Source organism: Macaca fascicularis, chromosome 9, assembly GCF_037993035.2.
Source record: "Macaca fascicularis isolate 582-1 chromosome 9, T2T-MFA8v1.1".
Taxonomy (NCBI): domain Eukaryota; kingdom Metazoa; phylum Chordata; class Mammalia; order Primates; family Cercopithecidae; genus Macaca; species Macaca fascicularis.
Genome location: NC_088383.1, coordinates 141,389,099 through 141,416,104, shown reverse-complemented (window position 1 = coordinate 141,416,104; position 27,006 = coordinate 141,389,099). Strand labels below are relative to the sequence as shown.

At 51.6% G+C, this 27,006-nt stretch overlaps 1 protein-coding gene and 1 long non-coding RNA gene across 36 annotated transcripts in view; one reads left to right on the top strand and one right to left on the bottom strand.

Annotated features, from left to right (window-relative positions):
* LRRC27 (leucine rich repeat containing 27) overlaps positions 1-27,006 on the bottom strand; it is a 57,194-nt gene that overhangs the window by 21,772 nt on the left and 8,416 nt on the right. For 7 of the 34 annotated variants that reach the window (XR_012418294.1, XM_065521633.1, XM_065521630.2 and 4 more), the window contains exons 3-9: positions 21,999-22,129; positions 20,690-20,792; positions 16,500-16,558; positions 13,536-13,708; positions 9,934-10,306; positions 6,593-6,739; positions 3,142-3,238 (exon numbers count right to left, since the gene is read on the bottom strand). Coding sequence is in view for 27 of the 34 variants with exons in the window: in XM_065521633.1 (XP_065377705.1) it covers positions 3,142-3,238; positions 6,593-6,739; positions 9,934-10,306; positions 13,536-13,708; positions 16,500-16,558; positions 20,690-20,792; positions 21,999-22,129 (1,083 nt within the window). In the remaining 7 variants the exon portion in view is untranslated. Of the gene's footprint in view, positions 1-1,998; positions 2,245-3,141; positions 3,239-5,647; positions 6,268-6,346; positions 6,740-9,933; positions 10,307-13,535; positions 13,709-16,499; positions 16,559-20,689; positions 20,793-21,998; positions 22,130-22,263; positions 22,346-27,006 lie in introns of those variants that run through there. The other 27 variants (XM_074003109.1, XM_074003097.1, XM_074003107.1 and 24 more) reach the window with 16 other exon arrangements.
* LOC102120953 (uncharacterized) lies at positions 6,804-9,940 on the top strand. Of its 2 annotated transcripts, none has more exons than XR_280982.5 (3): positions 6,804-7,165; positions 9,295-9,385; positions 9,495-9,940. It is a non-coding gene; the product is annotated as an uncharacterized lncRNA (long non-coding RNA). The 2 variants fall into 2 exon arrangements; XR_280983.5 differs by having other exon boundaries at positions 6,804-7,189.

Sequence of the window (27,006 nt, the reverse complement as noted above, 5' to 3'; positions counted from 1 at the left end):
CCTTTCTTCAGCTGCAGCCTCAAGGCTCCCACCCCATCGAATGTACTCGGGGTGTGACCTCACAGTGACGGATTGGCAAAAGCACATGCAGGGCAGGGGGGCACACCCCAGGACCAGGCTGCAAAGCCAGTGGCCATGATTCCCCAGGCCCACCCGGCCCAGCCCAGCCCGTGGGTGCCACTGGCCAATGGGATCCACCCAGCAGCAGCCGCCTGGGGCTGTGGCGCCCTCTTGTGTCCTCCTGCCCAGCTGCAGGGAGCCGGGAGGCCGGAGCTTGGGAGCTCGCGCTCCCCGGGCCGATGCATGGAACCACTTCCCTGTTACGGACATGGAAATCGGAGTTTTATTTATTTATGCTGGTCTCTCCAACAATACTGAAATACACAGATACACATCTGTGTATATACATGCTTATATTATTGCTTTTATTTCTAAAACATGGACTTCTAAATGTGTTCAAAGAAGAACACGTTCTTAACCTGAAAAGATGCATTCCGAGCAGCTGGTGGCAGCAGCCTCCATGCCCTATCCAACGCTCCACCACCCCGGCTCCTTCCCACGCTGCTCCACCACCCCGGCTCCTTCCCACGCTGCTCCACCACCCCGGCTCCTTCCCAGGCTGCTCCACCACCCCGGCTCCTTCCCACGCTCCACCACCCGGGCTCCTTCCCACGCTGCTCCATCCCCCGGCTCCCGCCCACGCTGCTCCACCCCGCCCCCGCTCCCTCCCACGCTGCTCCACCCCCCCGTCCCCGCTCCCTGCCACACTGCTCCACCTCCCCGGCTCCCTCCCACGCTGCTCCACCCCCCCCCACTCCCTCCCACGCTGCTCCACCCCCCTCCCTCCCACGCTGCTCCACTCCCCCCTCCCTCCCACGCTGCTCCACCCCCCCTCCCTCCCACGCTGCTCCACTCCCCCCTCCCTCCCACGCTGCTCCACCCCCCTCCCTCCCACACTGCTCCACCCCCCCTCCCTCCCACGCTGCTCCACTCCCCCCTCCCTCCCACGCTGCTCCACCACCCCGGCTCCTTCCCATGCTGCGCCACCACCCCGGCTCCTTCCCACGTTGCTCCACCCCGGCTCCTTCCTGCCGACCACACAGGCGCCTGCACCTCACGTCCACCCTACGTTTTCCTCGCAGACTGAGCATCTTTTCATGTCTTTACGGTAGCTTGGATTTCCTCTTCTGTGGACTGCCTGCCATACTTTTTGCCCATTTCTTCTACTGGATTCTCAAATTTTTAAAATCAATTAGTAGCCATTCTTTGTATATTAGACACGAACGTTTAGGCACAAAGATTTTCCCTTGGACTCTGCCGACAGCACTCCGGGCCATACCAAGTATCTCACCAGTGCCTGGGGCAGCGCAGGCCCAGAGGGCGGCACAGGGCAGCAGCAGGCCTCTCCGTGCATTCAGCTGCCTCACCCAGGGCCTGGTGGGGGGTGCAGAACAGCAGCCAGCTACCACGGAGCTCTGCCTGCTGCCACGGCGGAGGGTCTGCCTCTGCACCAGGTGTGCGCTCCCGCGGGCAGAGCCTGTGCCTGGCCCTTCCCTGCTCAGAGCAGGCCATCGATACTCGCTGACTGAACTGCTCTATCTCATGATGGGTGAGTTTCCAGAAAACCTATTTTTTTCTTTTTTAAGAAACTGCATACACTCTCGCTGTGATGGGCTCACAGGACTCAGAAGCACACACTGTGGCAGCACTGACCCCTCTGCGTCCCCTCCCCGGAGCCACAGCCCCTCCGCAGCCATTGGTTTGCTGTACATTCTTCCAGACCAAAGTGAGTTTTTGTGCACTGTCCTGCAAATTGTGCTGTTTTCACTTACAACGATTCTTCAAGACACTTTCAGGCCGGTGGATATGGTCACTGACCACCCTTCTGTCGGCCACAGAGGGAGCTCATGGTCTGGACGTGACGATTTAGCTGTCTCCATCTGTTGGCATTTAAGTTTCCCATAGTTTTGCTATAATTCAGCTCTGAAAGCATTCTTAGTGATGTCTAATTGTGCAAGTATTTTTATTCCGGGAAGTGGCAAAATATGTATTTTTAAACTTTTCCACATATTGGGGAAATTAGGAAAAAGGTGACAGCAAAGATGATGACTGAATGTCCTGTGGGACCAGGGACCTGAGAAGGGTGAGGAGGTGCAGTCCTGGTTTATCCACCGCGTTGGACACCGTGAATTCCTAACTCTGAGCCTTGTTCTGAGGTTATGTAAGATGTCACCATCAGGGAAGCTGGGTGGGGGGAGATGGAAACACTATTTTTGCAACTTTCCTGTAAGTCAAAAACTAGTTCAACACAAAGTTAAAAAAAGGAAACAGTCCTGAACTGTCCCAGCAGTCCACGCCTGCAGGCCCACATGACCACGCGCTCTGCTGTGGGGTGAAGCCTTCGGGGGCCTCACCCCAGCTAAGGGGGCTGCAGAGGCAACCCCTGGCCTTTCAAAGTAACACATAGGGAGCATTTCTTAAAAGAAAGAACCAAAGAAACATCTGTGACCAAATTCAAAGGCACATTTGCCTAACTACGCTCACAGGACAGAGAAGCAAGCCAGGTGCATTCTGGAGGGAGGAGCCACCAGCTCCCACTACTCTGTGCCCATGGCCCATGCCCGCAGCTCTGTGCCCACTGCCCTGTGCCCACTGTCCTGTGCCCGGCTGGACTAAGACCCCATACAGTCTGGGGATATCCCATGTCCCATAGCTTAGGAGAGCTGGCAATCTTGGCTTCTAGGGAAACTGCCTGCCCCGAGGTCCAGAGACCAAGGGTGAGGAGCCCAGAGAGACCTCTGTAGGGCCCACCTCAACCTCAGCTGCTTTTTATCTTTTGAATCTTTTCCCCCATCTCCTCTTCCCCCTTCCCTCTGAGCTTCTAATTCCTCAGACAAGAGCCAAAAGTCAGTGAGCCGAGAGGCAAGCCCTCAAGGCTGGGGCAGGAAGCTGTCCCCTCTGGCTGGGCAGTGAGCAATGGTTCTGGATGCTGCACTCCAACCCAGCCCCACCAGCCAGCAGCCTGCACAAGCAGCTTCCTCCCCAGGTCTGGGCTCATCCTCCACAGACAGGGATGCGTGTGAGCACCCACCCACCCCCGGGATTGGACTAGTGTCCGGTCGCCGCCCACACCTGCCGTACCATGCTCCTCCGCGGAGGCAGGAGTTTGCTGAGCTCTTCCTTCCTCTTCCTCATCCTCTGGGCTCGCTCTCTCCACTCCTGCAGTGCCCTTTTCTCTCTGGAGAAGGGAAGGTTAATGTCATAAGTTACAGGCAGCTTTGAGCCAAGGCTACAGGATTTCTGTGTCATTTTACAGCTTGTGGTGCACCTGTCTCCAGGGAGCACAGGCTGGGGGTGTGCATGCCCTGGGTGGGAGTCTGAACCACAGCCTCTTCCTCCCAGCACGTCTGGGCAGAGCCGGGAATGCCGGGTTCTATCCCGAAGCTCTGTGTGTTGGTGCTGCCAGCACTGACTGACGCTGGGGGCCAGCCCCACCCAGTGACCGAGGAAAAGGCATCACGACCCCTTTCAGGTAAGGGCACCAGCTGGGACTGCCACCGCAAGCACTGCACGACCGGTGGGGGTGCCTGGCTGCAGGTACTTGTCGACGTAAGGTCTGTCTGTGGAAGATCTGAACGCTTGTCTCTAGGTCTCTCCCTTCAGACACTTGAGTTTCACTTTTAAAAACAGGCATCTGGCCGAGGCGGGTGGATCACAAGGTCAGGAGATCGATACCATCCTGCCTAACACGGTGAAACCCCATCTCTACTAAAAATACAAAAAATTAGCCAGGTGTAGTAGCAGGCGCCTGTAGTCCCAGCTACTCGGGAGGCTGAGACAGGAGAATCACTGGAACCCGGGAGGCGGAGGTTGCAGTGAGCCAAGATTGCGCCACTGCACTCCAGCCTGGGTGACAGAGCAAGACTCTGTCTCAAAAAATAAAATAAAAATAAAAATAAAATAAAATAAAATAAGACAAAAACAGGCATCTTCAGGCCTCCCCAGTCCTGAGCCAGAGTCACATGCTCCTTCCTCACAGCTCGTCGCCTAGGACTGTGAACATCCCAAGTAACGCCCACATCTGTGGCTGGGCTGGGCTCCTCGTGTGTGGCTGGGGTGGAATCAGGTCCCTAAGAGCCATCGCCCAGGCCCAGGGCTCCACCCCTGGAAGGCCACATCTCCAGCATGCAGGACTCCTGTGGTTGGTACCCCCTCTCCATCCTGCCCCCAGATCTGGCCTCCTCTTGTCTCTCCCATCATCATCCTGGATGCCTGGGCCCTAGCCTGGGTTTTCCCCGACACCTCCACCCGACCTCTGCTCTTCCTTCCTTGTGGTCACAGCAGCTCAGCCCTCCTAGGCTCCACCCGGCCTATGGCCCACCTCTGACCACCTTCCTGCTGAGGGCTCCATCCTGAGTCGGTGCTGCCAGGAATCAGAGCCTGGCCGTGTCCTCCCCCGGTGCCACCTCAGGGCACAGGTGGTCTCACCAGCTGCCTCAGGTAAGGCCATGTCCTAACACCTGCCTGAGTGGGTCCCAGGCCCCAACCCCCAGCCCCAGCCAGGTTGGTGCCCCCCATGTCCCCACTCAGCACCGTGTGTGGCACTGGCCCCGCTGCGCTCCTGGACGAGGGCCCCCACTTAGTGTCACTGTCTTCTGGTCATACAAAGGCGTGACGCTGTTCACAGGGTTGATGTGAAGGGGCCGGCTCTGCTGGGTCTGGACCCTCCGAACAGGCCTGTGGAGCTGCTCACTAGGAGACTGCAGGACACTGGCTCTGGGCTCCAGGCAGGAAAATAAAGAAGAGAGGGTTCACTTGCTCTTTGTATCCAAGAACTTCTCTTCCATGAAGGTGTGGGATGAGCCTGATGTTTGGGGGTGAGAGTGCTCTTTCTGCCCACCGCAGTTGGTGGTGCCCCAAGAGCCTAAGGCAGGGGCTGTGCCTGCGGAAGGTCTCACCACAATCACCTCCATCACAGCCATGGCCAAGAGGGTGCGGGTGAGTGGGACTCCCACAGACAGCCTCCTGGCATGGCAAGTGATACCTGAGGAGTCAACAGGGCAGGTATCTGGACCGCCCACTTCAGAAAATGGTGCCCTGAAATTGGCAGAGCCGAACAGGAGTGGGACCCGCCTGCAGCAGGGAAGGGCGGTGCCTGCTGGGGCACACAGAGAGGGGAGGGCAGCTGGCATGCTTGACAGGCAGGGCCGATCCTGAGGGGCTCACCTCGCAGTGAGGGACGGGCCCGGCTCTGTAGAGCTACCCCGACGGACAGTGTGGGGCGACTGATGGGCACCAAAGGAAAGCCTTCCCAGTGCTCCCTGGGCCCCAGCAGCTGTGGCCTGTGGCTGGCAAGACCTGGTCCCACAGTGATGGGCTTTCTGGAGCAGCCCAGACCACACTCCCATGTCCTAGGACAGCCCTAGAGCAGTCAGTCAGCCTCATCCCTGCCCATCAATATGACAGCCTAGGGCAGGGGACCAGCTCGGAGGGCTTCACCTCACTCATATTTTTACTGAAAAAAAGACAACCAACTACAATGTCTGTCTGGACATCAGGTGACAGCTATGGACAATCACAGAATCTGTGTGCTAAACACGGTCCCTATCACATGGTCCCAAGAGAAAACAGCACACACACAATGGGGTGGCTTCAGGAGGGTTTATTCATGTTGGGGAGGGAGCAGGTGAGCCACAGGGGCAGTGCAGGAGCCCTGTGCCAGTCAGGGCCGGGCTGCAGCTATCCGCAGGACAGACCAGGGAAGGAGAGATTGCCGGAACCCAGAAGGAGGGAGAGGCTGGACTCGGCCAGCTCCAGGCAGCTCAGAGAGAAGCCGGGCAAGTAAAGACGAGGCCCTCGCTCTCCTCTTCCTCCTTGGCCTCCTGCTGGGAGCCCCCACTGGCCAAAGCCAACCACCAAGTGAGGGCCACAGGGGTGCTATGGCTGCGGTCCATGCCGGCCGGACTCCTGGGGCCCAGGGATGGGTGGAGCCAGGCGGTCAGTGGAGCTGGAGGACAGAGAAGACACTGAGGACACTGAGCACGTTGGCCGACACGCCTCACAAGGCGGTGGCACTGGTGGCGGTCACAGCAACACAAGAATGAACCTCCCCGACGACTATGGCAGGGCCTGGGACACTCCAGGGAAAGTGAGGAGGAGAGGACTGAGGAAACACAAGAAACGAGGGAAAAGGACAAGCAAGCAGGCAGGTGTCGTGAGGAAGCCAGGGCAAAGACGGACACAAGGGGGTGACCACAAGCACTGCACCTGCGCCTGCCCCCCACGGAGGCCTCGGGGCTGCAAACAAGGGAGCCCATGCATGCAAGGCCCTGCAGACCATGAGCACCTGCGCCTGCCCCACACGGAGGCCTCGGGGCTGCAAACAAGCGAGCCCATGCACGGCGCTGCAGACCACAGGGGCACGTGCGGCTTGGCTTCCAGGTGAGGAGGAGATGGATCCTGGATCAGCATCAGTGAGGGGAGAACTAACTAAACACTTCCACAAGGGCTGCCATAAAATCACAGCCCAGCCCAGCCCCAGCTCCAGGTGCACTGGGCCGGCTGCGCGGACCCCCGCCTTGTGTGGACTCACCGTCTCTGCTGCTCCATCAGAGCCTGCTTCTCCCGGAGCTCTCGGAGTGCCGCCGCTCGGCTCTCTTCCAGTCTTTTTGCTCGGATCGCCATTTGGTACGGTGACAAGAGGTCGGGTAAGATGTCCCTGGAGGAGGCCATGTTCCTTCTAAAATTACAGAGTATTTTTAGCCGAATGTTTAACAAAACCCTGTGACGGTAACTCATACAACATGTGAAATGTAAAAGGAGGGCCTGTGGCTCATCTGCTCATCAGAACAACTACCACAACTAGAAGCTGCAGTCACCCCACAGAGTCCACAGTCTTGACTGTTGATTTCAGGACATGTAATGAAGATGCATGGATGGCAGCACGACATTGTCCCAATGCGCCCACTGCCAGCCAGCTACTTTCCCGGGACGCTTGACAGTCAGCCTGGGAAATGCACCTGAAGGACATGCAGCCTCGGCAGCTGCACCTGACCTGCTTGAGACCGATGCCACCCCCTGTCTGAGCTGGACAGATGCCCACAGAAGCAGGGGTCCTGGCCAGCAGCTCACCCGGGCTGGAGGATGTGACGTGCCTGGAGTTCAGGTGCACGGGGTGACGATACAGCAGGTCGGAATCCTGCTGCTGGGTGATGTGGGGGCAGGGGCGGGGCAGGCAAGGCCATCAGAAGGCGCCTGGCCTCCATACACACATTCAGGCAGGGTCAGATACTAGGTCCTGCTTGAAGGAAGCCCGCAGTACAGCAGAGGGGACAGCCAGTAACACCGTGGGGCCTCACGGTGCTGGGGACTCCCTCTCCCTGCCCAAGAGAGGGAGCTGATAGGTGTGCCCTGGTGTTTCCTCCCAGGGAAAACGCCTGGGGAAAACCAGGCCAGAGATAGGGGCTCTGAGCCCAGGACTGACAGCCAGCCAGGTTCCAGAACATGACACCTCCTCGCCACGACCCTTGCACCAAAGCAGCTTGAGAAACACAACGGGAAGCCCTGCCTGGTCTTCCCTCCAGAACCAACACCTCGCCCAGAGGAGAAAGGCCCATCCCATTCCAGACCTGCCCTGTGCAGGCCTCACACCAGCAGCACATCTTGGGAGGCCACAACCAAGCATCATGCCTGGTGGCCACGTCCCAGGAGGCTGGCCCCCACCCCCGCCCCCACGCTGCACGACCTCTCACCCTCGCCTTCCCCATCTGCACGGGAACAGCAGTGACTGTCCCAGCAGAGCAGAGAAGGCAGGCACGGCCTGTGCTATGGGACAGGGGTCACCTGGGCTGCGTGCTGGGCACTGGCCTTTATTTAACTTGCTGCTTTTGGAAGGGCAGGTGGCCCGGGCTCTATGGAACACCAGGTTTCCCCTTGTGGTCTCAGGGTCCGGAGGAGTGTGGAGGAGCTGCCCCAGAGGAAGGCCTGCTGGATGTCAGAATTAGGCTGGGGCAGTGATGCTCCGTCATACTCCAGCTCCATGTCTGATGACTTCAGAATGCTTTTATTCCCTCCCATTATAATTGTGGGATTTCAGGACCAGACCATTATTTACCTACGATTTTTACATAACATTACTTTTCTTGTAAGTATTTTGGACACGAGCACTCAGCCTCATAAACAGGCCCAGGCCACGTGAGTCACCTTGGACTGGGCCTGCTGCTCCCACCATGCCCACTGCTCCCCAGCCAGAGAACACAGAACAGCGCCAGCTTCCCGAGTCCCAGACCCTCAGGAAGGGCCACCATTCCGAGCGTGGACCAGGGCCATAATCTCAGAGCTTCTCCTTAATACTTATGACCCCATGACAACCCGACCAAGTGGGGAAACTGAGGCCCCGATAATGCATGTGACATCACAACCACCCCCGTGGGAAAGCTGAGGCAGAGCAGCTCTCTATGGCTCACTCTGGGCAGAGGCAGCAGAGGGGGAAGACAACATTCAGGGCCCCCCAACCATGGGGCACGGGCTCCAGGTTGAGGCTTCCTGCCAGAGGCTCCAGTTCTCTGCTCCAGCTCCCAAGCCACCCAAAGCAATCTCCGAAGGCTAGGGTCTAGTATCCAAATCTGACGTATCGATCAAATTGTAAGTACTACTAATAAGCATACCACAATTCACTTGGATTAACTATTATTAGAGTTCCTAACAACAAATAAATAAATGAAGGGAGGAGGGGAGAAAAGAGGATTCTAAGCAGCAGGCCCAGCGTATTCCTGCCCTTTCACCGCGCAACTGTGTGGACTGAGAACATCACGAGTGTGTTGGAGCCTCCGAGGCCTCACTGAAGCTGGGAACCTGCCGTGCGTGCTGCCAGGACATCCTACACTTTAATTTGTTAGTAATGCTTCCAAGGTTGGTTTTGTTCTGTTTTGAATGTTCAAACCTACAGGACAGCTGAAAGATCAGGGCCGCGAGCGCTCCATGCCGACGCCTCCCGGAAGGTCTGGTGCCATTGTGCGCCTGCCCATGCTGGCTGCTGCGTGGAGCCTGAGGGCCCACAGACCACCACGGCCTCCCAGAATCTGCACCCCCCTTAAGCCATTGTTGTCCCCTTGGCTATGACAATGTGCCTCTCGAGAATGCATGATCTAGATTCACCAACTGTTATTTTACAGCATTCTCTCTCTAGATATTTATACACACACAGGCACACACACGCACACCACAGATACACACCTCCTATATGTGTAGGCGCACGCCCTGCTGCACCCATGACTCAGTGTTTCTCTCATGTAGCCTCTGCAGAGCCTGTTCTCCAGTGACCCTCGCCCTGGGTGTGAAAGGAAAATAAAATCTCGGCCCCAAACTCACTGTGCCAAAGGGAAAGGTAAGCTTGGGAAGCGGGCCGCACAATGACTGCCTTCCTTTTGTCCCCAGGCAGCTGCCATTTATTTTCTGCATAACTGACCTTTCCCCCAACTCCTCTCTTTTCACAGGTAAAATGTGGATTCAGTGAGCGCTGATCGAAGCCCCACAGGAATGTGACCACTTGGCTCACCACCTGCCCCCACTTTTACTTTTCTATCCTCCTTCCCCTGCTGCCCATTGTTTCTCCTTTAAACGCTGACGTCCTCAAAGCTCTCTCTGAAGAAAGCACAGGCCATAAATCTTACTGTCACTTGTGTTTCTTTTCCCTGGGCGCATCCTCAACCTTGGCAAACTCAGCTTCTGAATGGACTGGGCTCTGACGCAGACGCGCTGGGCTTGATGCAGGTCCCCATTATCCTAAACCCGGGACCGGCACTTGCCGCACAGTAAACAGCGGCAATGTGGAGGGACACTTTAAAAGCTGGACCTGATGTTTTAAAAGATAATTTAAAATAATTGTATGAATTTGTAAAGATCAAGAAAATCCCTGTTGCTTTTAAGTTTTACCTGAAAACGTGTCTTGGCTTTGGCAGTTCTTTCTCGCTGTTCAAGGCCGCCTTGAGATTTGGAGGTAATTCCCTCGGTAAGAGCTGATTTCCCAGAGTGTCTGCCTTCACGTGCTCAACAATCTCCTGCCTCAGCTTCCAAAAGCGCCTGATCTCCTCCTTGCTGGGCCACTGCTCTGAGGAGTCAGCAGACTTCCTGAGCTCACTCAGGTCTGGCTTTTCCACAGGCGGGAGAAAGCCGGCCTTCTCTTTCATCACAGCCCTCTCTGGGCCCTGAGCGTTCACAGCTCCTTCGTTAGATGCGTGGTCTCCGGACAACTCCAATCCTGGGCTCGGGAGGTCATGGAGGGTCATCTCTTTAACCGGTGGAGCCTCTGGTAGAGGAAGAAATCGCTTTAGCAGCTACCATCAACGCCATTCCTCTATGACTCACTCAAAGCCAGTGATGGCGCCTCTGTGAAGAGGACCTGGGTGGTGGGGGGTTGGGTGCCCAGATCCTCCATGGCCACCATATTCCCTGTCAATCCAAACAATTCCTGTCACCCCACCTGCACCATGCTAGGCTTCTACGCTGCGGCACGCAAAGCAGTTACACGCGGAGGGAATGGAAACAACACTGCCAGAAGCACACTGGGACCCTCCCACGCAGGCCCCGCCGGGCGCCCCTGACCCTCCCACGCAGGCCCCGCCGGGCGCCCCTGACCCTCCCACGCAGGCCCCGCCGGGCGCCCCTGACCCTCCCACGCAGGCCCCGCCGGGCGCCCCTGACCCTCCCACGCAGGCCCCGCCGGGCGCCCCTGACCCTCCCACGCAGGCCCCGCCGGGCGCCCCTGACCCTCCCACGCAGGCCCCGCCGGGCGCCCCTGACCCTCCCACGCAGGCCCCGCCGGGCGCCCCTGACCCTCCCACGCAGGCCCCGCCGGGCGCCCCTGACCCTCCCACGCAGGCCCGCCGGACACGCGTGACCTTCCCACATAGGCCTCACAACTTTGCAGGGACTTTTTGTATGTGTACACAGGGTAACCTCACCACATTTAATCAACATTTCTGCTTCCCCTCAGATCACTTAGAATCTTTATTTCTAAGTAATGTTTAGCCCATTACGCCTGCTTTTCTTGTTTGGTGATGCTTTTGTTGACTTTCTCAAAACATGACTTCAGGGAGGTGCTCCAGGCACTTCGGGAGCCACTGGGACCTAGTGGCCAGTCTTCTCCCAGCACGTGCCCATCACGACCTGAAGGCTGAGTGAGACCCCAGGTGGCCATGGCAGTGGACACAGGTGCATGGACATCACGCCCCTGGCTGCCAGACACTCCTGACTGCTGCATGCTCAGGGTCTTAAGTTTGAAAGGAAAAGTTTTAAAAAATGGGCAAACATGCTTCAAAACGTCCTAAGAAGCTGTAAAATTTCCCCTGGGGCACAAGTGACTAGAAACATGCATATTTGAACAATCTGCCTGCGGTTGGGGCCAGAGACAAATCTGAAATTCATGAAAATGTAAGCAGACAGGAAAAATGGGATACCAGCAAAAAGACTTTTTTTTTCTTTTTTTTTTTTTTAAAGATGGAATCTCGCTCTGTCACCCAGGCTGGAGTGCAGTGGCACCATCTTGGCTCACTGCAAGCTCCGCCTCACAGGTTCACGCCATTCTCCTGCCTCAGTCTCCTGAGTAGCTGGGACTACAGGCGCCCGCCACCACGCCCGGCTAATTTTTTGTATTTTAGTAGAGATGGAGTTTCACTGTGTTAGCCAGGATAGTCTCGATCTCCTGACCTCATGATCCGCCCACCTCAGCCTCCCAAAGTGCTGGGATTACAGGTGTGAGCCACCGCGCCCGGCCAGCAAAAAGAGGTTTTAAAGTAATTGAAAGGGCAAAGTGCTAAAAATGTACATAGTAGCTGAAAAATCACTCCAGGTGGCCCTAAAAACTAATAGAGAAGAGTTAGAAAATATTTATTTTTGACCAGTCACTTAATGTATTTTTTTCAAACTTACAGAAAAGTTGCAAGAACTCTGCTGAGAAGTTGGTGGGCCCTGCACTCCCTCAGCAGCCGCTGCTGCCTGGCCCCCGAGGCTGTCTGCCCCCGCGAGCCTGCCCGCCCCTACCTCTCTGTCTGGGGGTGCTCCTGCATGTCCTCAAACACTCAAGCGTAACTTCAGACATCCTGCCCTTCCACCCTCAGATGGAGACACTCACACATCACCATAGCGATTCACCAACCAGAAGCGTCCCATCGCTGACTTCTGTCATTCACTGGCTGGCCTTCCTCACGCCTTCATACTGTTCCAGTAATGTCCTGTATCATATTTGTCCTGGCCCAGGATCCAATTTAGGATGAAGCATCACATCCAGTTTCCTATTCCTTTAGTCTCCTTCAATCAGAATGAACCTTCAACTTCTCTTTTTTATCCTGATCCTCCAGCGGAGCCTGTGTCCCCTGAGCCCCCTACGTCCTGGCTCCGGCTGTGCCTGACGGTTCTGCCCCTCCATCCTTGTCCCGGCTGTCTCCAGGTCCGGGTCCTACCTCTCCTCTGCCACCCCATGCCCTCAGCTACTTGTCACCACTCCTGCCAGGTGCCCAGTGCCCTCCACACTTCCAGTCCAGCGGCTAATTTTCTTTTTCTATTCTTATCACAACATCTTGGCAGCGTCAGGGTCAAGGGTGCCAGAGCCAGGCGGCTTCAGTGCGATGCACCAACGGAGGACACTACAACCTGGTTAAAATATGTTTACAAACAACTCAGCAAGCACAGGGCCAACTGCTGATTCTTAATCATTTAAAATAATTTCCAAATAGAGGCCATCTGGGTCAAAAGTGCAAGGTCAGTTATTTACAAAGACCTAATTATTTACACAATTCAATTACAACATATATATAATTATCTCGGCTAATTGTTCCAAACATATGCATTTTTCTTAAGTATCAAAGTACATCACAAATAGTAAAATTTTAAATATTCTGAAAATATTTCAGAATATGCACTTTTTTGGCGAGCCTTCATTATGATTCTCCTTTATCACCATTTAACTTTGCTTTTTCCAAGTGTAACCACAATGCATACTCAAGACCAGAACACATCATGAGCATCTGAAAATACCTGGCTGGTCAGTATGTTGAAAGAATGGAACAGGTTAGTGAGCACCCACCGACGAGGTGATTAGATAAAACGTGTCTACAGGGCCATTTTCCTGCCAATTTCCTTGTACCTCGCTAGGAAGGAGGACCATTCCATTGTGCTTATTTTAAAATCACTGTCTAATGGAGAGTCGAGTGTCTAATGGAGCATCGAGTCATTCCTGAAGCAGCTGCCTGGGGGTGGCTTGGAGGTGATAACTGTTTCATTTGATCGATCACAATAAAATTCTACCAAAATCCACTCAAGACAGGATCCATAATGTGCCCAGATTTACAGAACCAAGGAAAAGACACAGAGATGACTGAGTCGGCCTGAGATCAGTGTACACTGTGTCAACTCAGCAGAGGACGCATGGCTCCTGTACGTCTCGGGATGTTACTGAAGAGAAGACAGGTTCTAACCTGATTTTAAAAAGCTGTAACTTCAACGTTAATGTGATTTGTCGTAAATCACCTCCTACGAACCTTGAGAAGCTGGGTTTCTGGGGAGAGAGTGTTCTACTGCCCACATCCGCAGGAAGTGCTGGATAGCCACCAATCCCTTCTGCACAATGAGCTGCGGAGGGAATTCCAGAGGGCAGTGTCTTAAGTTCAGTGCTTTCAGTGTGGTTACACTCCCTGCAGTGGAGAAAAAAAAACTGCCAGCATTTTATATACCATTCTTGAAATGAAAATGAGGAACAAATAATAGTAACTTTTCACATTTTAAAATATGATTCTACTCAGTATTTGGGGTACAATGATGTTAACAGAGTCTAAGATCTGCTTTAAAGGTAACTCTGCAGGAGACAGATTCTACAAATTAAGACCAGGATAGTTACCAAAAAACAAATAAATAAAATCAAACAAACAGAAGCAGCCACAACCACCATCACAATTCTGTAAAATTCAGAATACGAAGTTGCTATATTATCTAAAATGCCCATTTTCAACATAAAACTACAAGACATGCAAAGAAAAGGAAAAGGTACCCTACACGCAGGAAAAGAGCAGACAATGGAAACTGTCTTCGAGGAGGCCCAGATGTTGGGTTTAACAAAGACTTCAAAGTAGCCATTTAAATATGTTCAAGCGAATGAAGAAAATCGTGTTTAATTAGAAGAAAACAAAATACAAGGGCTCCACAAATGTGAAATGTCACTAAAAATGGAAATTATTTGAACACTTGGAGGCTGTGGAAATGATGGCCACTGAGAGATAAGGCTCCCATGGTGGGCAGTGGGCTGATGGGGGCTGGGTCACTCCCCAGGCTCGGGGTGAAGTCCTTGGAATGAGGAGCACTGGGGAAGCACTGCAGGGGCCCTAGTCCTGTGGAGTTTCCCAGTTTGGGGGAGCCAGGGTTCAGTGTGAAAGACGGATGCTTAGATTTGGGGTATTTGTTCTGCCTTTCAGTTGAGCTTGCTTTTCACATAGGGTAAGTATTAGGATCTAAAAACTGCAGATGCTTTATTGGCCCTGTCCGTTAATGGGCTCTGCCCTGAGCTCCATGGTCCAGTTGGAAAACAGAGACTAAACTAGAAGCTGCCTATCTAAATGAAATTAGTTTACTTATCAAATCCTGTGGCAAGTGACTTTGTATTATCTTGTCATCCATTTTTAGTATTCAAACACACCCAAACTCCTTCTTTAAAAAGCTTAAATTCTCTCTGTTCTTTGAGGTATAAATTTGTTATTCTGTTTTCTCTAAACCTGTGTAAGGGTTCCAGCCATAACTTGTTCCATTTACAAAGGCACAATTTAACCCAACTGTTCTTTTGTGTTTTTTTTTGTTTGTTTGTTTTTTTAGGGAGAGGGTCTCACCCTGTCATCCAGGTTGGAGTACAGTGGTGCAATCAGAGCTCACTGCAGCCTTGAAGTCCTGGGCTCAAGTTAGCCTCCCCCCTCAGCCTCCTAAGTACCTATGAACACAGGCACACACTACTGCACCTGGCTAATTTTATTTTATTTTACTTTTTGTAGAGATGGGGTCTCACTGTGTTACCCAGGCTGGTTTCAAACTCCTGGCTTCAGAGGATCCTCCCGCCTTGGCGCCCCAAGGTGCTGAGATTACAGGCATGAGCCACTATGCATGGTCTCAACTGTTCTTTCTTTCTTTTTTTTTTTGAGACAGAGTTTTGCTCTGTTGCCCAGGCTGGAGTGCAGTGGCCAGATCTCAGCTCACTGCAAGCTCCGCCTCCCTGGTTTACGCCATTCTCCTGCCTCAGCCTCCTGAGTAGCCGGGACTACAGGCGCCCGCCACCACGCCCGGCTAGTTTTTTGTATTTTTTAGTAGAGACGGGGTTTCACCGTGTTAGCCAGGATAGTCTCGATCTCCTGACCTCGTGATCCACCCGTCTCGGCCTCCCAAAGTGCTGGGATTACAGGCTTGAGCCACCGCGCCCAGGCTCAACTGTTCTTTTAAACTGGTGAGTTTTACCCGATTCATGGCTAATAATAAAATCAAAGCTATAAAATCTTAATGTTTTTACTTTTACGTAACCATGTGTATATGTGTCTGTTTTTATACTGTCCACATGGTAGCAACTGACTTATCAATAAACGAGTACTCATAAATTAGTTCTCCAAAATGCTTTTCTGTTTTGTTTTGTTTTTTGAGACGGAGTCTGGCTCTGTCACCCAGGCTGGAGTGCAGTGGCCGGATCTCAGCTCACTGCAAGCTCCACCTCCCGGGTTTACACCATTCTCCTGCCTTAGCCTCCCGAGTAGCTGGGACTGCATGCGCCCGCCACCACTCCCGGCTAGTTTTTTGTATTTTTTAGTAGAGACGGGGTTTCACCGGGTTAGCCAGGATGGTCTCGATCTCCTGACCTCGTGATCCACCCATCTCGGCCTCCCAAAGTGCTGGGATTACAGGCTTGAGCCACCGTGCCCGGCCTCCAAAATGCTTTTCAAGTTCATAATAGAAATGCCTTCAGAATTTTAGACATTTTTCCTGGGCTACTAGTCAGACAAATGTATACTGTTTCTGCTAGTTATTTTAAAGTCATAAAACTTGCTTCTGTGATAGTTTATGCTTGTTTGATTTGTCTGTTAGCGTATGCCTTTGGTTTTGAGTGTTTAGCTTCTGAGGTCTAAACAAGTGCTCATGATGAGGCCTAGGAACATACGTAAGGGGTCAAACTTCGCAGGAAGGCCAGCGAGATGCAGCGGAGACAGCACGCGGGGCCTGCAGAGGTGTGTGCCGGGCCTTCGGTTTCTTTACCTGTGTGACTGTGCCTCACACAAGGCTCACATGTCACACCTCCATACGAACAGTACGTGCTATATCAACAGCTCTTGAGAGCTACGTTTTCTTAGTCCTAGAAGTAGGAAGGATTTTAAAAATATCTAGCTTACCCTCCTTTGTCATGCCTGATACTTCCATTACAAGGTCTGGTAAGTTCAAAAGATAGCATTTTAAAATCATCTTTCTATTGTTTTATTACTTACCCAGCTCCACAGGTAACATTTTGATAGGATTTTTTTCTAAAAGCAGAGTTTTCAAATGCCTTTAAAGCAAAACAAAACAAAAAAATTTAAAAAGCAGAGAATTAAATGACTATCTCCAAAATATACCATCAAGTTTCTTCGTTTTTCTTCTCTTTCAGGGGCAACTTCAATACAGATACACTTAAATTTACAACATGGACACACAAATGGTCTGCTGCCAAACATAAACATAGACATAAACATAAACACAGGTCTAGCCCTGCTCCACCGACACGCGGGACCAGGCAGTCTGTAGGGGTGGCGGTGTCCCTGCTTTGCAGGGTATTGTACACCTCCAGCCTTTCTCCAATAGATGCCAGAGGTACCACCCACCCCCAGGTGTGGCAACCACAAATGTCTCCAGACATTACCGACAGTCTCCTTGGGGGCAAAACCTTCCCCAGTTCAGAACCTCTATTTTAGGCTTTCATACCTTCCAGTTACAACCTCACTGTAAACCAGTCTTTCCTAAGATGTGCTGTGAGGAATCCCAGTGTTTTATGATGCTCTGTGAAAAAAGTTTTCTATGGCCAAAATTGCTTGAGAGACTTCCGCTGCACAGTATATCCTGCCCTGCTTGGAGATGAATGATTCATACACTGGGGACTCTGAGAAGCCTCTACATAAGAAACTCAGCTGAGGCAGCATTTCGGGAAGGCACCCACTTTCATTTAACACCTAGTAACATCCTTACAAAATGCAGCCCAAAATATCTCATGGATGCCTGTCTGTTTAGACAGGAAAGAATGTAAACATTTACTAGTTGAATGATAGAAAAATCCATATATTCTATTAAACTCTATCTCGTACCTTTTACTGTACTATGCTTCTTGGTTTTCACAGTTAATTATGATTATTTTTTGAGACAAGGTCTCCACTCTATTGCCCAGGATGGAGTGCAGTGACATAATCTCGGCTCACTGCAACCTCTGCTCACTGCAACCTCTGCCTCCTGGGCTCAAGCAATCCTCCTGCCTCAGCCCCCCGCAGGTAGCTGAGACTAATAGGTGTGTGCCACCACGCCTGGCTGAGCTGAGACTAATGGTGTGTGCCACCACACCTGGCTGAGCTGAGACTAATAGGTGTGTGCCACCACGCCTGGCTGAGCTGAGACTAATGGTGTGTGCCACCACACCTGGCTGAGCTGAGACTAATGGTGTGTGCCACCACGTCTGGCTGAGCTGAGACTAATGGTGTGTGCCACCATGTCTGGCTAATGTTGGTATTTTTTGTAAACACAGGGTATTCCTATGTTGCTCAAGCCAGTTTTGAACTCCTGGACTCAAGTGATCCTCCCGCCTCAGCCTCTCAAAGTGCTGGGATTATAGGTATAAGCCACCATGCCCAACCCTCATTTAAATTATGTTTAATTTTTTTATTACCCTACAGGAAAATCAGATTATTTAAGGTTTAGACAATTTTCTTTCTACTTACTTTCTTGGATTTTCCTGGTTATTTGAATTTTTTTTTTTTTTTTTTTTTTTGAGATGGAGTCTCACTCTGTGGCCCAGGCTGGAGTGGAGTGGCGTGCTCTTGGCTCACTGAAACCTCTGCCTGCCGGGTTCAAGCAATTCTCCTGCCTCAGCCTCCCGAATAGCTGGGACTACAGGCACATGCCTCCATGCCCGGCTAATTTTTTTATACTTTTTTTTTTTAGTAGAGATGGAGTTTCACCATGCTGGCCAGGCTGGTCTTGAACTCCTGACCTTGTGATCTGCCCACCTCGGCCTCCCAAAGTGCTGAGATTATAGGCATGAGTCACCGTGCCCGGCTGTTACTTAAAGTTTTTAAGGAATAAACTTTATGAAGTAAACTTTTCTTGAAGTGCACAAAAGTGGATTATTTCAATGTGGTTCTTTCAGTTCATTGTTTTTGGTTTACTCCCTCTGAATTTTGCTTGTATAAAACCAGCCAACAAGAACAGCATCTGCTCTCTGGAAGGTGAACAGAGGCCTCCAGATGCTGAGGAGGGCAGCAAGGGCAGCGCCATGCCCTCGGCTTCTCCAGCACTAGGGCTTCGTCAAGGCAGAAAGGTTCTGGCCACTCAGGTGCTGCTGGGTGGGGCTGGGTTGGGTTTTGCCTGACAGGGATTGCAGGGGGTGCATGTTTACTATTAACCTGAAAGTACAGCACGGGTTTTTCTACCTTATGTAATAATATTATTAAAATATTCTGAAAACACTTTAAATGACAAATTTATAAATGTTAATTCCTTAAATACTATCAATAATTCAAAGCGTACCCACTGATTCTTTTATTTCATTGATTTTAAAATGAATATATAAAAGTAAATGCTGAGTTGGACTTGTTTGCCTAAGGAGGTAAATGAACTGATCCACGCTTCCCACATCTTCTCTCTGCTAGCAAGCTCACACATCCAAGACGCTGAGAAGGGGGCACGCTAACACCGTCACTGTTTTAATTATGTTTCGAGAGGTTTAAGGCTTTAATAAGCCCATAATCACTTTGCATTTCTGAGTAATATGTCTCAGCTCTGTAGCTGATCTAATTGGAATGTTATCATAGGTTACAAATCATAAATAAAAGTGTATCTTCAAAAACATTAGGTAGCCAGCTTTGGCAAAATCAAAGAATTTTCAAATTTTGAGGACTATATACTTATTTTAGGGAAAAGACGAGTAGTTATGGGAACAGGTCTTAGTGCACTTACATCCTCTGAGTAGCACTTACTCTCCAGAACTGTGTAAGGCTAAAATGATTTGTGGACAAAATAGCACCCAGTGATTCTAAACCCAGAAGATGATGATCACGTGAAGAAGAAATCCTTCCCAAAGCACTCTCAGCCACAGGCTCAGAAACCTCCCCAGGCCGTGAGGACAGGGTGGACAACTGCCCAGAGTACCTAGCTCCCATGCAGCTCACATAACACGAGCAGCTGGCCGGGCTCAGCAGATGCATCGGCTGAGTCCCGGGACATTCTTCTCCTCGAGGTCCATCTGATCCGCCCTGCAGACCCCGGAGTCCCCAGGAGCCCCATGCAGATGCACCGGGTGTGTTTCCACCTGCTTGAGACACCACTTGTCATTAGGTAAGTAGCTTCCTCGCAGAGCCTGAAGGGTGAATGATGCGTGGTTCTCTTCTATTACGTGTGGCAAAATACACTGACTTCTTATAAAACATTTTTAAAACCGGTGTGAAGGGCCTCCTACAAGCCTCTATTCTACTGTCCCACAGAGGCCACCATGGCTCTTGGGAGACACAATTCCTCATGTAGGAACTGGGGGTGCCCTGGACACCCCTTTCCTTCTTGTGGCCCCACACCCACCCGCATCCCACCAGCTCTGAAGTCCCACCAAAGCCCTGCCATGGCCAGCCATGCCCAGGCTGCCCCTCCTGCATGGGCTGCTGCTGTGGCCCCAGCTGGTGACCTGCCCCACCCTTGCCCTGGAGCCCCCCTCTTCACAGAGTGACTATAAGCCAAGTCTGATGCCACCCTCTCTACTCAAACCCTTCTGTGACTTCCTTTCTAAAATAAAATTCACAAAGAGACCCTGGCCTCTGAGCCCCACTGCCCCTCTTTAGAGACTTCCCCCACCAAATAGGCCTCCCTGCCAGCCTGCCCCTGCCAGGCACATGCCCACCTCAGGGCTGTGCCCAGACACACTCATATCAGAGGAAGGGCTGAAGCACTGGTCAAAAGAGGTTCGGGCAGCTGGGTGTGGGGGCTCACACCTGTCATCCCAGCACTTTGGGAGGCCGAGGCAGGCAGATCACTTGAGGTCAGGAGTTTGAGACCAACCTGGCCAACATGGCAAAACCCTGTTGCAGGGGCCTTTGAAAACAGTATGCTGAGAATAGATAGGGCTCAAGGACAGTATCTCCAATTGAACTTTTAATGAACTCCCGTAGGCGCCAAGAAGGCGGGCAGATAAGGAAGAGCATAGAAACAAGGAACTGAGTAGAAGGTTACATCTGGGAAAAGAAAGTTTGTTTTGCATTGCATTCTTTCTGCTGACGTGGGGTTTATGGAGTATAAATAAAGTGAGGCGGAGGCTCTGAGTGTGGCCGCCATGTTCTCTGTGTGTCTTTGTCTTTTGTGTGTTCTTTCATTCTCCACCACCCCCGGCACGGACCCCAACACCCTGTTTCTACTAAAAATACAAAATTTAGCAGGGCACGGTGGCGCGCACCTGTAATTCCAGTTCCGAATTGCCTGAACCCAGGAGGCAGAGGTTGTAGTGAGCTGAGATCACGCCACTGCACTCCAGCCTGGGGGAGAGAGCGAGACTCCATCTAAAAAAAAAAAAAAGAAAAAAAGAAAAGAAAAGAATAAGAGGTAAGGCGATCATGGCTTCAGAAGGAGAAAAAGCCACGGTGCCAGGGATGTGGACACAGAAGCAGAAGGCTCAGGAAAGAAGGACGTCTCCACAGTGAGAGGAGATTCCTGGCTGATGGGGAAGGGCCAGGCTGAGGAGGGGAAAGGAGGTGTGGCATTTCCACCATGGGCAGGATTACACCCCACAAGTCCACAAGTGGGAATGCAAGGAAACCCTGGGAAGGGAAGTGGTGGGGATGGGCAGGACACCCGGGGCTTGGCTGGGTGCTCCCAGTTTTCCTAAGTGAGAAGAATTTCTCATTATATGCCAAGAACCAATGTGGGTTACACAAGAGCCCTCAGGAGCAAAGGAGCTGGTTTATTTATTTTTTTTGAGACGGACTCTTACTCTGTCGCCCAGACTGGAGTGCAGTGGTGTGATCTCAGCTCACTGCAACCTCCGCCTCCTGGGTTCAAGCAATTCTCTTCCCTCAACCTCCCAAGGAGCTGGGATTACAGGCACCCACCACCATGCCTGGCTAATTTTTATATATATATATATATATATTTTTTTTTTTTTTTTCTTTTTTTTTTGAGATGGAGTATCGCTCTGTCATCCAGGCTGGAGTGCGGTGGCGCGATCTCCGCTCACTGCAAGCTCTGCCTCCTGGGTTCACGCCATTCTCCTGCCTCAGCCTCCCGAGTAGCTGGGACTATAAGCGCCCGCCACCACGCCCGGCTAATTTTTCTATATTTTTAGTAGAGACAGGGTTTGCCATGTTGGCCAGGATGGTCTTGATCTCCTGACCTCAGGTGATCTGCCCACCTCAGTCTCCCAAAGTGCTGGGATTACACGTGTGAGCCACCGCGCCTGGCCAAAGTTGCTGGTTTAACTCGTCAGAGGTATTTCTGATTTTCAGGCAGCTTCATACAAGGAGAGTCAGAGCTGGAATCAGCTGTGATAAAAATCACACCGGCCACCCAGCAAAAAGACACTGTGGCTACCAGCATTTGTTGTGGCACCAAATATCCCAAGTTAGAGTTCTGCATGTCAGGTACATTCAACTGTCGCACCTCTTAGCTGGATTTAAAAATACTATTAAATGTGTCTATTCCGAAATAAAAATTCAATCAAGAGTAAAGGACAAGGATGATTTTAAAATCTGGAAGCATAAACAACTTACCTGTGGGCTCCGATCCCGGAAGGAAGCACCTCAATTCTGTTGTACCGGAGGTCCAGCCAAGTCAGGTTCGGCAGCAACTGAAAGAAATCTTGAGGAATCACACACAGGGAGTTCCTTTGCAGATGCAATTGCTTCCGTGCAAAAGAGAATCAGAGAATGTTTTGTCAACCAACTAATTTTTAAAACATGATATACCCAAAATCCATTTCCAAAAGAACTACTAACCACGTATACTACGTCAAAAAACAAAAACCCAATCTCTTACCCTCAAAAGATGTAAACAGTAAACACGAGAATCAGAAAGAAAAGAACCAGGGCTCCTTCCAGCGGCCTTCCGAGCGGGGACTGGCTTCCTGAAGAGCCGGCACTCTGTTGCTGACCAAGCACATCACTGTTTCTATCCCAAAGCCTGTGACACGGTCTGAATCCTGGGGCTCCACACTCAGTGTCTCGGCCCTTTCTCCAGTGCCTGCCGCAGCACCTGGCCCTTGGCAGCCCCCGAAACCGCCTGTTTACTGAGCAAATAGCCAGAACCATGTCTGGTCTGGGGGACTCAGCCCAACTCAGCCATTAACAGGAAACTAAAAGACAGGGACAGAGGCGTCTGCAGTGGTGCTGTCTACGATCAGCAGCACACAGAAATAACCTCGGCAAGCATCATTTCAGAAGCAGATCGACACATCAACTCAGTGATGCTTTAAAGTCATTATAAATAAGGGAAGGTGGAAGATGAAATGTATACACATTGATTTTAGCTGTGTAAAATGCATATAACATATATATAATTTTACAGTCACAGTGTGGGAGGATAATAGCTAATTTTACAATACCATCATTAGTGCTGCTATGTTGTTTATACTCACATTATTATACATATTTATATCTATATTCGTATTGACTGAGGGAGTAGAAACAGATCATTGTTCAGAACAATGATCTCGAAGCCAGACTGCCTGGATTCACATCTACGTTTCAAAATCTATTGGCTGTGTGACCTTGAGCAAGTTCCCGAACCTCTCTGGGCTCCAGTGTCCTCATCTGTGAGACGGGGCAATGTGGGCAGCACTAAAGAGCAGTGCGTGGATTGGCTGCTGTGATTACGTTGCCTTCTCTATGAAACACACACTGCATATTGCACAGAGCGCCACCGTGCCTCCCCATTCCACCTTCAACACCGTGTCCCTGATCCAAATCATTGACAGATTCCAACTGAAGAAACACTGACTGGAAAAATCACACTTCTCATAAAGGCATTGGAAACAGTGTCTTATCCCTGTGAGGAAATTGCTGGAGTCACTGCTTGCTGGCAGCTGGCTCGGTCTCCAGAAAGCAGCCTGGCGATCACAGATCACCGGGTGTACCGCCACGTACACGGGCATGCAACCCCCACATACAGGCATGTGCATGCCTCCGCGTGCTGCCTTTCTCGGGCCTCTGCAGGAGTGGCTTTACGCTTTTTGGTCCTGTCCTTTCCCTCCCAGGGCAAGCTGATTCCAGTGCTCAGCTTTGAAACCACGTCGTCCTCAATGCCAGTAAAAGGACCCTCAGAAAGCTAACACTCTTCTTCCTCCCCAGCACCTCTGGAAATGCAGGCACCACCTGCGACTTGGAGCTGGTTATGGTTGAAGGAAATAATGTATACAGTGGTCCATTTCCAAGACAAAGTGCCTTGAATCGGCTTAGGTCAGCAAACTACAGAAGAAACAGGATGTACTAGGCCCCTGCTTGGATAGCCAACGCCTGCTTCTCGGCACCCCCCACCCCTTAGTTGCCCTCACCCGAACCAAAGAGGTTTAGTCTAAGATGAAAGTTTACTGGCCTAAAAATATCTTGTTTTGTCTGTTCTTATCAGCCTGCCCAGCTACTTAGGTCATAAGTCAAATACTGGAAGAGCCCCTGAGCTGACTGGGATTGCAATGCATTGTGGGCCGCAACAAAATGCATCAGGACAACCCCAAAGAAAACACCTACAGCCCCTGCCCAACAACCAATAGGCGACGTCCAGGAAGACTGTGACCCCCACAGTACTCAGCCTATGAGGAACCGGAGGCGGGACCTGCACCCTACACCCTACACCCCCTACCCAACAACCAATAGGCAACATCCAGGAAGGCTGTGACCCCCCCCACAGTACTCAGCCTATGAGGAACCAGGGGAGGAACCTGCACCCTACAGCCCCTACCCAACAACCAATAGGCAACATCCAGGAAGGCTGTGACCCCCCCCACAGTACTCAGCCTATGAGGAACCGGAGGCGGGACCTGCACCCTGCAGCCCCTACCCAACAACCAATAGGTGAAGTCCGGGAAGACTGTGACCCCCCCACAGTACTCACCCTATGAGGAAGCGGGGGAGGAACCTGCACCCTACAGCCCCTACCCAACAACCAATAGACAACATCCAGGAAGACTGTGACTCCCACAGTACTCGCCCTATGAGGAAGCGGGGGCGGGACCTTCACCCTGCAGCCCCTACCCAACAACCAATAGGTGAAGTCCGGGAAAGCTGTGACCCCCCCCCACAGTACTCAGCCTATGAGGAACCAGGGGAGGGACCTGCATCCTACACCCCCTACCCAACAACCAATAGGTGAAGTCTGGGAAGGCTGTGACCCGCCCCCCACAGTACTCAGCCTATGAGGAACCAGGAGAGGAACCTGCACCCTACACCTCCTACCCAACAACCAATATGCAACATCCAGGAAGACTGTCACCCCCACAGTACTCAGCCTATGAGGAAGCGGGGGTGGGACCTGCACCCTGCAGCCCCTACCCAACAACCAATAGGTGAAGTCTGGGAAAGCTGTGACCCCCCCCCCCACAGTACTCAGCCTATGAGGAACCAGGGGAGGGACCTGCATCCTACACCCCCTACCCAACAACCAATAGGTGAAGTCTGGGAAGGCTGTGACCCGCCCCCCACAGTACTCAGCCTATGAGGAACCAGGAGAGGAACCTGCACCCTACACCTCCTACCCAACAACCAATATGCAACATCCAGGAAGACTGTCACCCCCACAGTACTCAGCCTATGAGGAAGCGGGGGTGGGACCTGCACCCTGCAGCCCCTACCCAACAACCAATAGGTGAAGTCCAGGAAGGCTGTGACTCCCCCCACCACAGTACTCAGCCTATGAGGAACCAGGGGAGGGACCTGCACTCTACACCCCCTACCCAACAACCAATAGGTGAAGTTTGGGAAGACTGTGACCCCCCCCCACAGTACTCAGCCTATGAGGAAGCGGGGGTGGGACCTGCACCCTACACCCCCTACCCAACAACCAATAGGTAAAGTCCGGGAAGGCTGTGACCCCCCCCCCCACAGTACTCAGCCTATGAGGAAGCGGGGGTGGGACCTGCACCCTGCAGCCCCTACCCAACAACCAATAGGCAACATCCAGGAAGACTGTGACCCCCCACAGTACTCAGCCTATGAGGAACTGGGTGGGCAGGACCTGCGCGCTAGGGGATAAATGGCTTGTTGTAACCCTGCTGGGTGTGCCTGCCCACCAGACACCCAATCTTGCAAAACCGTCATTAAAAGTCGCATTTCCACTGTTCTCTGGGTCTCTGAGTCCATTCTTTGGGTTTGGATGGGTGAGTTTGTTTCTCACAACCTGGTGGTCCGTACGGGGAAGAAATGACATCTTTGATCGACACTGGAGGGGCTTGCTTCTCCCCAGTGTACCAGCCAAGGGGCGCAAAACTCTCTAAGGAGAAGTTAACAGTATCGGGGTAAAGAGGGAGGGATTTCAGGTTCCGGTATTTAAGAAAATGTTAATTAGCTTGGGATCAGAACAAATTAAGTGGTTGTTCTTACATGTTCCTGAAGCAGGAACTAACCCCCTTGGTCAAGACCTGATTGTCAGATTAGGTTTAGGATTAGGAATAGAGAAGGGACAAATAAAAGTAATGATGGGCCTTCTAACAGAGGAGGAAGAAAGTAATCCCCTTGTGTGGATTAAGGAAGGCAACGGGGAGGATTAAAAATCACACCCTTACAGATTGAACTAAAACATCCAGGAGAAAGAGAAAGAGATTGCAGGAAACAATATCCCATACCCACTGAAGGGAGAAAGGGTCTCCAAGCGGTAACAGAGGAATGAATTAAAGATGGACTACTGGAACTCCGCATGTCACCATACAACACTCCAATTCTCCCCGTAAAGAAACCGGATGGGTCCTACAGATTAGCGTAAGATCTAAGAACTATAAATCAAATTGTACAAACTCACCATCCTGTGATGCCTCACCCCTACACCCTTCTTAGTAAAATACCCCATTAACGTAAGTGGTTCGGTGTAGTGGATCTGAAAGACGCATTCCGGGCACGTCCCCTAGACTCTAGGAGTAGGGACCTCTTTGCCTTTGAATGGAAAACCCTGTAACTGGGAGAAAGCAGCAGTACTGTTGGACTGTGCTGCCAAAAGGTTTCACGGAAGCCCCAGACTTATTTGGTCATGTCTCAGAAAAAGTCCTGGAGGAATTCCAACCTTCCAGAGAAACCCAGTTATTACAGTATGTGGATGTTCTTCTAATTTCTGGGAAAAGGAGGAACAAGGTATCCGAAGCTACCGCAAGCTTGCTTGATTTCCTAGGGGAAATGGGCTTGCTTGATTTCCTAGGGGAAATGGGGTTGCTTAATTTCCTAGGGGAAAGGGGCTTGTTCTTGTTTCTCCAAGAACAAACTCCAATTTGTAGAAAAAGAAGTTAAATATTTAGGACATCTAATTAGTGAAGGGAAGCGGAGAATAAACCCAGAAAGAGTATTGGGAATAGTGGGTCTGCCCTTGCCTAAGACAAAGAAAGAACTCCAAAAATTTTTAGGTTTAACTGGTTACTGTAGATTATGGATTGACTCATATGCTCAAAAAAACAAAGATTTTGTATCTTAAGTTACTAGAAGACAAACTTCTAGTAACCTTCTAGTAACCTTTGCAATGGTCCCTGGAAGAAATCAAGGCAGTGGAGGATTTAAAGCAAGCTCTCGCTACAGTCCCAGTCCTGGC